The sequence below is a fragment of the Desmodus rotundus genome, chromosome 6, assembly GCF_022682495.2.
Source record: "Desmodus rotundus isolate HL8 chromosome 6, HLdesRot8A.1, whole genome shotgun sequence".
Lineage (NCBI taxonomy): Eukaryota > Metazoa > Chordata > Mammalia > Chiroptera > Phyllostomidae > Desmodus > Desmodus rotundus.
In genome coordinates this window covers 90,939,567-90,950,195 of record NC_071392.1, presented here as the reverse complement: position 1 = coordinate 90,950,195, position 10,629 = coordinate 90,939,567, and the positions used below count along the sequence as shown (strand labels likewise).

Here is a 10,629-nt window from a genome sequence, read left to right as displayed (position 1 = left end):
TTGATAAGAATGCTTTAATATAAAAATTGAAAAAAAAATTAAGTTTAAAAGGAATTCCTGCTTTGGGGAAGCACCTATGACAGTATCACTAAGCTCCCCTCCTCAACTCTCTTGTAACTTATATGTTATTTATTTTACATCCTCACCCAAGGACATGCTTGGAGAGGGAGAGAAACAAGGATGGGTTGCCTCCTGTATGTGCCCTGACTGGGATGGAACCCACAACCTAGACATGTGCCCTGACAGGGAATTGAACCCACGATTTTGGTATGTGCCCTGACCAGGAATTGAACCCACGGCCTTTCGGTCTATGGGGCAACACTCCAACTGAGCCACACCAACCAACTTAGCCACATCGGCCAGGGCTAAGTTCTCTTTTCACTTAGAGATTCTGTGAATCTGAACCGTCAGGGGAAGGTAGATGAGACAGGAGGGTGCACGGCAGGAGTGGGGAGCAGGTCTTCATCCAACCAATTTCCTTCCAGGTTCCCGAGAGAAGGGGCCTCGGCCTCTCAGGTGCACGAGGCAGAGACAGCCGTGGTCACCAGAGGTGGAGAGCCACCTGCAACCTGGCCTTGGTATTTTCCCCTTAGCTTTTCTGCGTGTGAACTTCACTCCTCTTTCACTCTCAGCAGCACAGGGGCAGCCACCCTCCACACCACTATCCCCGTGCTGAGGTGGTCGTCAGCCCGCAGAGAGGGACCAGATCAAGTCTGGGGAAACACTGCCCCGGCCTTGTTTCTGGGGGCTGTAATTGCCTCTGTCAGGAGAAGTGTAAAACTCCACTTCCCTGTCTGTCTGTAGAAACCAGTGGGAAGTTCTCTTCCCCAGAATTCCTCTGGGAAGGCCCCATTCAGAACCCTGTTCAGAACCAGGCTTGGGCCGGACAAGAGGGAAATTAAAGCAGAATGTCCCGGTTACATTGTCTCCCTGAATCCCTCCAGGGGCCGCTGCCCTACCTGAGTCAGCTGATCTGACCCCTGGGCACCGTGGCCAGCTGACTGCCAATGCCGTCTTGCTCCCTTAGCTGGTGCCCACTTTGCCTTGACCCTGGCCCAGGCCGTAACTCGTGTATTTAGCATTGATCCCTGACTTGGCGATCATCTTTTTCATGAACGGGGTCACCTGCCTTGCTTGCACCTTCAACCTGGTGCTGCCTACATCCCTGGTAGACATGTGGTCATGTACAAGCCCAGGTCACCGAGGAAGGAAAAACAAAATTCTGTCCTACTTGACGAAATATCTGATTACCTGATGCTTTGCATGGAGAAAAATTTGCTTCAGAAAACAAATAATACATAAATGCCTTTTAAAAAGACTATCTGCTTAACCTCATTTGGGAATTTTCTCTTCTTTTAATCTCCATTGTTCAGGTTAACTATGCAGTTTGTGAATTAACCAGATCTTTTCCTTTATCTTGTTTCGCCATCTACTTTGCTTCTGTTATTTAGAAAAGCCTTTAGAAGTAGTTTCACCAGAGTAAAGAAACAACAACAAAAAAAGACATTTAAAAATAAATATTTGGGTTTTGTTTGTTTGTTTTTTTACTACTAGCTTATCTGGTGAAAATACAATTTTAATCAGGATTGAATTAGGTGTGTTCTAAAAATGGCAGACTAGAGAATGGGGAACGACTCTTTCACTGAGAACGTCTAGAAAAGCCACACAAAAGTCAAGACTACATTGTGTGAAGGCTTTGGGGGAACTAACAACACAGCACGGAACTAATTAAACCCAAAGAGGTGCATCCAGCTTTGGGTCTACTGTTCTCCTGTGGCACCTGCTAATTCCTGAAAAAGCAACTGAAAGACGGAGAAGCTAAGCAGATACTTAGACAACCTTGAGAGGGGGAACCTACAGTGAAGGGGAGCTCTGGGGAAAAAAAACAAAACACACACTCTAGGATTGGAAGTTCAAGGGCTCAACCCTAGTAATAAGGATGAACCAAAGCACAGCTTCCAGTCATCTCAAGGCCTGTGTTAGAGTAACGTACCTGGAATTGCCAGTGTCCCTAAACACTTGCCGAAAGCAAATGTAAATAAATCTCTAGCAAAACACAGCATCGATATATTCAAATTATTTCTGCAGTAACTAATACACAATGTCTTGCACATAACAAAAAGTAAACAAGCTTATGAGAAGCCAAGTCAGTTGAAACCCAGGGAAACAACAGACAATAGAAACAGATCCTTAAGGGATCAAAATAATGGAGTTTAAAAAAAAAGTATTATTTTCTAATTCTGGTTTCACAAACCTTTTTTAAAAAAAGATTTTATTTATTTTATTTTTAGAGAGAGGGGAAGGGAAGGAGAAAGAGGAACATCAATGTGTGGTCACCTCTCACACACCCCCTACTGGGGACCTGGCCCTCAACCCAGGCATGTGCCCTGACTGGGAATTGAACCGGCAACCTTTTGGTTTACAAGCTGGCACTCAATCCACTGAGCTACACCAGCCAGTGTAAAATAATGGAGTTCTTACTCAAAAGTGTAAAAATAACTGTGCTGAATGTTTCTAGAGATTAAAGTACTCTAGAACTCAGCAAAGAACTGGAAACTAAAACAGAAGTAACTTCAAATAATAGGATTAAAAATAATCAAAATTAAGAGTTCAATTAGACTTCTGGAGAATTAATAAATCACAAGATATGCTAGAAAAAAAATATCTAGCACGAGGCACTGAGAGACAAAAGGATGGAAACCATGGAAGAGAAAGAAATAGATGTAGGGAGACTAAATTTTATGTAGGTGAAGTTCCAAAGGAGAGGAAATAGAGAATAGAGATGAAGCAATACTTAAGAGATAATGGTTGAGAATTTTCCAAAACCAATGAAAGATATCAACTGCAAATACAAGCATGAGTGCCAAGCAAGATAATTACAAAGAAAAAAATCCTTAGCTACATCACAGAACTTACAAAAACCAAAGACAAAGAGAATATTAAGATCAGCCAGAGGCAAAAGACTTCCCAAAGAGCAACTGTAAGATGGACAGAGTTCTCAATTGAAATAGACACATTCTCATCAAGTGGTTTCCTAAGGGTGCTCCTTGAACATGGGAGTAGAGGGCACACACCAGAATGTGAAAGCATCTGTAGTTTGAAGTATCCCAAATGATATGATCCTCTCTCCTCACCCCCCTGCAGGAGGTGAGAATTACGAGTTTATTGGGAGAGAAAAATGCAAACATTTGTACTATAATATAGGAAAGCGGTAAGCAATTCATTCACTCATTCATTTAACATTGCATTGTTATTATAAACAAATCAATCCTGGTCCCTAAACTCAAGATCCTTACAGTCACTATGAGAGACAGCCTGAGAGTAGTATTTAGCCTTTAAAAAAAGGAAATATTGAATACGCATGACTCCACTTATGTGAAGTATCTGAAGTGGTCCAGCTCTAGCCAGGCAGCTTGCTTGGTTGGAGCATCATCCTGATGCACTGGGCTTGTGGGAATCAACCTGAGAGGATGGGTGGAGCAACAATTCAATGTTTCTCTCTCACCCCCTTCATCTCTCTCTTAAATCAATCAAAATAAAATTTAGTCCTGGTTGGTGGGGCTCAGTGGATTGAGTGTGGGCTGCTAACCAAAGGGCTGCTGGTTCAATTCCCAGTCTAGGGCACAGGCCTGGGTTGCAGGCTGGCTCCCCAGTGGGGGCCATGTGAGAGGCAACCACACATTGATGTTCCTCTCCCTTACTCCCTCCCTTCCCCTCTAAAAATAAGTAAACCCTTAAAAAAATTTAAGTACCTAAAATAGTCAAATTCATAAAATTGAAGAGTAGAATGGCGGTGGACACAGGCCGTGGGGTGGGAGATACGGGGTGTTTTTAACCAACAGGCACAATGTGTCAGTTATGCAGGATGAACAGATTCTAGATCCCTGCTCGGCATTGTCCCTGTGGTTAATCACGCTGTCTCGTAGGTAATAAAAAACCCCAGCAAGCAGTTTAACCGGCAGTGGAACCGACAACGCCCTCTTGCTGCGTTTCTTGATTCACAATTCTAATCCATGCTGCCTCACTTCCCAATGCCAACAGATAGCTTTTTGATGTATGTTTTGGGTTGATGCCTAAGGACATTTAGAAACAGTTCAGTGCTGAGCATAAGCTATTCAGCTTTTCCCAGAATTCTGTGCTGTTCAATTATTGATCCCTTACAAATGTTAAGATCAAATATGAAGGTAGTTATTTCAGCCTGACAAGGTTTGGGGAGATGAGCAGGAATGAGGTTCCTAATTTTGTGCATTATTTAAACAAGGTAAAGAATAATCCTTTGCCCCTGTAGTTGAAAATAAAGTTATAAATTATGATGAATTTATAATGTATATGGAATATTTTAGTATTTTAACATGAGTTTTATTGGGTTTTTAAAACAAAACTAGCGTGGCTCAGGGGACTGAGTGCCGGACTGCGAACCAAAGGGTCCCCAGTTGGCACATCAGAGGCAACCACACATTGGTGTTTCTCTCCCTTCTTTCTTTAAAAATAAATAAAATAAAGTCTTAAAAAAAAAAAAGAACTCGTAAAGATATTGTGGTATTTGCCACACTTTACCCCCCATTTTAGTTTCAATATAAAAGGTGGTAAGATACACTAACTTACCAGTTTAAATAGCAATATTTTTATCCATGAACCTCTCATCTTTGTACACATTCATTTTTTAATAAGCTTTATTTTTTAAAACAATTTTACATTACAGAAAAGTTGTAAGAGTAGAGTTTCCATGTATCTGGAACCAATTAGGAACATCTTACATTGGTATGGTGTACTTGCTACATTTAATAAACCAATATTAATACATTATTAACTAAAATCTATATTAAAATTTCAACTGCAATTACATAAACATTCAAAACAAAACTACTTATTTTGCAAGAAACCTACAAATACACGTCAAAAACTGTCTGTGCAACTGAGAGAGAGAGAGAAATGTGACTAAAAGGAACAAGTGAAACGCGAGCTCTGCAGCTCTGGGGGCGCAGAGAGCTAGTCGCACACGGAAGGTGCCATTAACCAACCCTGGGGCACACCGACAAAGAAGAGGCTGGAGAGAGAGTGACTGCAGGGGAGGGGACTGTCACACTTGTTTAGCTGTTAAGTCCCACAGGAAAAGGGCATGAAACCTAGGTTAAGCATCATCAACGCCTTCGTGAACGTGTCAGTCCGCCCATCATCTTCTTCTTTCTGTGCTGTATTATCTTTAATTACAGGTTCTTTCCAAACATGCCACCTAGGCTCACTTCACCCACTGTTTGGCCGCCAGCCTCTTATCTCTCTCTTCAGCGATGGTGAGGCGGATGCCCTTTCCGCGGGGAAGGGAAATCCACGGTTTGTTGCCTTTGCCGATAACGAAAATGTTGGAGAGACGGGTGGCAAAGCTGTTACCATTGGCATCTTTCACGTGAACGACGTCAAAAGAACCAGGATGTTTCTCTCGGTTGGTGATCACGCCAATTCTCCCCAGGTTAGCACCACCGGTCACCATGCACAGGTTACCAGTGTCAAACTTGATGAAATCAGTAATTTTGCCAGTCTCCAAATTAATTTGAATGGTGTCGTTGACCTTGATGAGAGGGTCAGGGTAGCGGATGGTGCGAGCATCATGGGTCACCAGGTGAGGGATTCCTTTTGTGCCCACAAAGATCTTCCTCACTTTGCACAACTTGTACTTGGCTTCCTCAGGTGTGATACGGTGAACAGCAAAGCGACCCTTGGTGTCGTAGACCAGACGGAAATTCTCTCCAGTCTTGTCAATGCTGATGACATCCATAAAGCCCGCTGGGTAGGTCACGTCGGTTCGGACCTTGCCGTCGATCTTAATGAACCGCTGCATGCAGATCTTCTTTACTTCGTCTCCCGTGAGGGCGTACTTCAGTCTGTTCCTCAGGAAAATGATGAGAGGGAGACATTCTCTCAGCTTGTGGGGACCGGTAGATGGCCGAGGAGCAAACACACCAGTCAGTTTGTCCAGCATCCAATGTTTTGGAGCTGCTACACGCTTCAGATGCTTCTTGGGACCACGAGCCATGGCTGCACTAGGCACGTTAAGAGGACCCTCTTCTTGCTTAAAGGAAAAAAAAAAAAAATCACAAAGGGGTCAAACATATGGTGGCGGAAGGGGACCAGACTTTGGGGCATGAGCACACAATAGAACACAGATGATGGATTACAAAATCATACACCTAAAATATGTTATTAACCCATGTTACCTCAATAAATTGAACTTTTAAAAAGAGTAAAGAACCATAGGCTCTAGAGTTGTAAAACGCTTTAGATCTTTGCATCTTCTGGAAGCAACTGAATGTGTTAGGAAGGCCACAGGCTTCACAGTCAGGCAGACCTGGGTTCTCACTAGCTGGAGGACCGGATGACTGCTAAACCTCTCTGGGCCCCAGAGCTCTCGCTTGTGAGGTGAGAGTAGACAGCCTGCAGGGAAGGGCTGGAAGTCATACACACAGAGCCAGAAGCAGTGTTTGGAACAGAGCTGACCTTCAATAAGTGGAGCTACCATCTTACTCCAGAGGCCTCACTTCCGAGAGGAAGCTGCTGCCGCATGGAAGTCAGAGACAGAGCCAGGACCAGAATGCAGGGCAGAGTTGATGATGGACTTTAAAACTCCATATTTAAAACCCGTGTCAATGGATTTAAGGGCATATACCTAGGGGTGGAACTGGAGGTATGACTTGAGGATTAATTCCTAGAAGTAGGATTAATGTGTCAAAAAGTTAAACATACAGTTTTGTTAAGAGACCACCAAATCCCCCTCCAAAGTGACAGAACATGTTTGCATTTCTACCAGCAATTTATGGCAGCGCCTCACGCGTTCTTTAAAAGACAAGTGATGTCTGTGAAGCATTAAGTCCAGTAACTTCAAAGCCAGGTCGTGCAAGACAGACCATACAAGCAGGTGCTCACCTAACGGACTGGGCCAGTCCCGCCCACAGGTGGGCACCAAGGAACTCACGTAGCACAGCACAACTATTCAACTACAAAGCCTTCTTCGTAAATACTGATTTCTTTCTGAGGAAAGATTTACTATGTACAAAAGTGCGTACACAGGGTGACCTGGAAATGTGGCTCTGTACCTGTGTCCTCGTTGGAGGGTGACTTGGCAGCATCCACCCCCCACTTCTCCTAACTACTCCCCTTCTGTTTTGGTCATTTACTGTTATCCACCCCTTTCCACAGAGCCCACATAACCTTTAAAAGAACACACCTCTATCCCCAGGCCTAAGGGCTGGGCACGTGGCTCAGGCCTCAGCTAACCCCCCCCCCCCCCCCCCCGTCTCATTCCCCGATTGTTCGGAGTTTCAGGTATGAACACATAGGTAGAGAATAAGAATCTGACCAGAGAAAAAAGGAATTAGGGACTGTGTAACTGAGCCTCTCAATTAAACTAGCCTTGAAGTCTGTCTGTCTTCTGGACTTGCAGCCGTGTGACCCAGAAAGTTCCATTTATTATTTAAATCAGTAAAAGCTGTGTGTTCTGTGACTTGCAGCCAAAAATATTCTAATCTATGTAATGAGAAACATTAGTATTACCTGCAAGACACATTTCATAAGCTGGTACAATTCCCTAGGCTTTTTAAAGAATGGGTGAAAAATTTCTTATTTTTCATTCCAGAAAACTGTTTGCTCTGATATTAATGGTTAGTGTTACCAGTTTAAATTCTTGCCATTTAGAATAGGCATTATTATTACTAGGTCTAAATTTCTAGTTCCTCAAATCGTAAAAGCTAGATCCAAATCTTTACTAAGAAAGCTTAACTGGGGTGGGGGAAACACAGACAACTGTAATTGAACAACGATAAAAAAAGAGAAAGCTTAACTAGGCATAAAGTTTTCAGTTCAGAATGAAAAGCACATCCACCCATTTTGGCTGCATTTTGCCACCATTCTGAAACAGTCTTCCTGCCTGTCTCAATTACAGTCATGCTCCTGCTTCTCTGAGCTTCTGCTCTGTTCACTCAGAAAGTTCAGTCTACCCTGTTACAAGTGGGTTATTGAGAGCTGTAGAGAGCCCGCGGGCTGACATGTTAGCCTGACTCACAGCAACAGCAGCACCCAGAGCAGCAGCATTTCCTTCCAGTGGTTACCCGTGGGCCAGTAACCAGAGGACAAGGGGAAAAGCGTCCGGTGACACTTGAACCTGGAGTGGGCTGCATTACCAAAGGGGAGACTTCTGCTTAGGGAACGCAAATCTTTTAAAATGGGCAATAGGCTTGATTTTGCTTTGTTCACTAAACAACTTTGACACTTTGTAGAATTAGAGAGAAAGAGATTTAAGTCAGGAAATCCAGGACCCCAGTTCAAAAAGGATTTTAGCTCAAGCAATCACTATCATCAATACCCTCAGTTGGACTGACATTTGGGGACTTGCTTAGCAGAGCAGACAATGAAATCTGGCACACTTTCGATATTTTTCTCGACAGATTCAGAATCCCGCTTCTGTGGCTGGGGGAAGGCAGAGTGAGTGAGTGTTGGTGGTGGGGGTGTGCCAGCTGGTTCCCCAAGCTTCCCATCACAATCCTCCGCCCTACACGCGGTGACCTGCCAGTCATGCCCCGCCTGCTGTTCCCTTCACCTTCTTTCCAAGTGCCTTTCCCTCCCACCACACGAAGTATCTCCTGGACCGGGGCTGCAATAAAAGTGGCTCTCCATCTCCTGCTCTCGTATCTTAATGCCTAGATAAGTTTCACCCCTTTATGGTTAGCCCTCCTGGGTAAGGACCAGAGAGGCTCATGGATCTTAATCGGCCCCGATCACTGCCGTCATGGTGAACAGGAGACAGGTATTGAGTATTCATGTCTCTCCAGCAACATGCTAAATGATGACCTAAGAAATGCAGGTAAGTGGGAAGGGAACCCATACTTTGTTCTAGGTGCTGTGTCAGCTGTTTGAAGGACATTATTTCACTGTGTCATTACAGTACTCTGTTAACAAAGGGTCAGCGTGGTAAATAACGTGTATCATGGTAGTAAGTGACAGCACCAGGATGAAAATTCTAGGTGTTTCTGAGCTCAGAAAATCCATCTTGGAATTCAGGAGGACGGTACCTCAGGAGGGAAAAAACACTTACAATGAAAACACTGTACTGACATGTGCTGCGTATTAAATGTGACTGCAGACAATGCGTGCTACAGGGACCCCCCACCCCCCCATTAAAATAGCTGCTGCCACCCTCTACAGCAGAACAGCACTTCAGTTTCCGCAAACCCACTGCTCCAGAATGGACCAAAAAGCGTCTCTACGGAGGTTTTCGGCAGAGCCCACAGACGGTAACACTCGTGCGGGTCTCCTTCCACAAGAGGACTCTGAGGCTTGTATTTCTACTACCTTGCCTTCTCCTTCAGAGGAAAAGTAGACCCCCTCGGCCTAGAACCTCTCAGTTTTTATGAGCTCCCTGCCCCACACTCATCAACGCCCTGTCTTTGCTCAGAGTGGATGACAGGGCGCTTCTTGGGGCGCTACAGCCGCTTCTTAGACCTACCCCCTCCCACTCTTCCTCCTTAGGCTGCGACTCCCCCCTCCAGCAGCCACGATTCACGGTCTTTGACCAGGAAGCCTCCCGGCTCTTCCTATCTGCACTTGAACATGCCCCAGGCTTCGCCTTCTTAGGAGACCCTCTGTCCTACATATTCTTCTAGATCCCGTGTTACCTCCTTCCTTCAGAGTCGTGTGTGAGTGTGTGTTTAAGGAACTGTCCACATTCGTCGTCTTTGCTTTCTATTTTCCATTAATGTGTTGATCCGCTACATCCGGTCAACACGGTCACGTGGGCCAAATTTGCGGCTCTATTTCCTCCGCCGTAAAACGCGGGTCGTAGCCGCACGCGCCTCACAGGCCTGCGGGGATTCAATGGGTTATTACAAACACACACCTAGGGCCGTGCCTTGCAGGTACTCAGCACGGTAGGTGTTAGCGACCATTGCTGTTATATAATCGTTATTTCTTATTTACATCCCGGCAAGTGTAAGGATAAGACGACAGACGCAGCCACTGAAAAGCGCGTTTTTAAAAAAACACACTCCAGCAAATCATTCAACTCCCTTCAGGCACACCTCTTACTCGTCGTCGTATTCCCAGAACTTGGCGCAAGGCCTGGCCTATGGTACTCGACATCCGTCTAGTTTTTTCTATCTCCGTGTCTATTTAACACCTACCTACCTTAACGAGTGAACACTTGAAAACCAAGAGTAACCGAATTCCTCTACCTCCGAAAAAAACCTAGGTAAATTCGCAGGTTCCGTATATCTTAAAAATTCTTTTAAGTGTAGGGTGGTTTTTCTTTTTCTCAGAATTCACCGCGAGTCGCATACTCAGCCACAGGCTTTAAACCCAAGAATGGACCGAAAAAAGCCTGATTACTCACTAAAAACTTGTCTAAAAGTAAAAATATAAGGACATACTGTAAGTTTTACCTAATAACCACGAAACGAAGTTTGTAAGCAGAAGATACCGCCCGCACGGTCCCGCTCCGCGATGGCGTCTGCCGTCTTCAAACTCCACGCCCTGCTGCGCATGCCCGCCTCCTGCGCATGCCCAGTCCTGAGCAGGCCCGCCTCCTGCGCAGGCCCACTTCCTCCACGGCTGGCCGGCGGCGGGCGCTGCGCACACGTTCGCGTC

The 10,629-nt window shown here is 45.0% G+C and overlaps 1 protein-coding gene across 1 annotated transcript; it reads right to left on the bottom strand.

Annotated features, from left to right (window-relative positions):
* Positions 1–4,655: 4,655 nt before the first annotated feature.
* Positions 4,656–10,558, bottom strand: LOC112308349 (small ribosomal subunit protein eS4, X isoform). Its single transcript, XM_024564550.4, has 2 exons — positions 10,425–10,558; positions 4,656–6,067 (listed from the first exon to the last, which is right to left on the bottom strand). Exon 2 carries the CDS (start codon positions 6,029–6,031, stop codon positions 5,240–5,242), a length of 792 nt encoding a protein of 263 aa, XP_024420318.1. The 5' UTR covers positions 6,032–6,067; positions 10,425–10,558; the 3' UTR covers positions 4,656–5,239.
* Between the last annotated feature and the right edge of the window lie 71 nt (positions 10,559–10,629).

What these genes read in the sequence shown, in the direction of transcription:
- LOC112308349 (XM_024564550.4), bottom strand. Translation starts at nt 6,031, where the DNA reads ATGGCTCGTGGTCCCAAGAAGCATCTGAAGCGTGTAGCAGCTCCAAAA.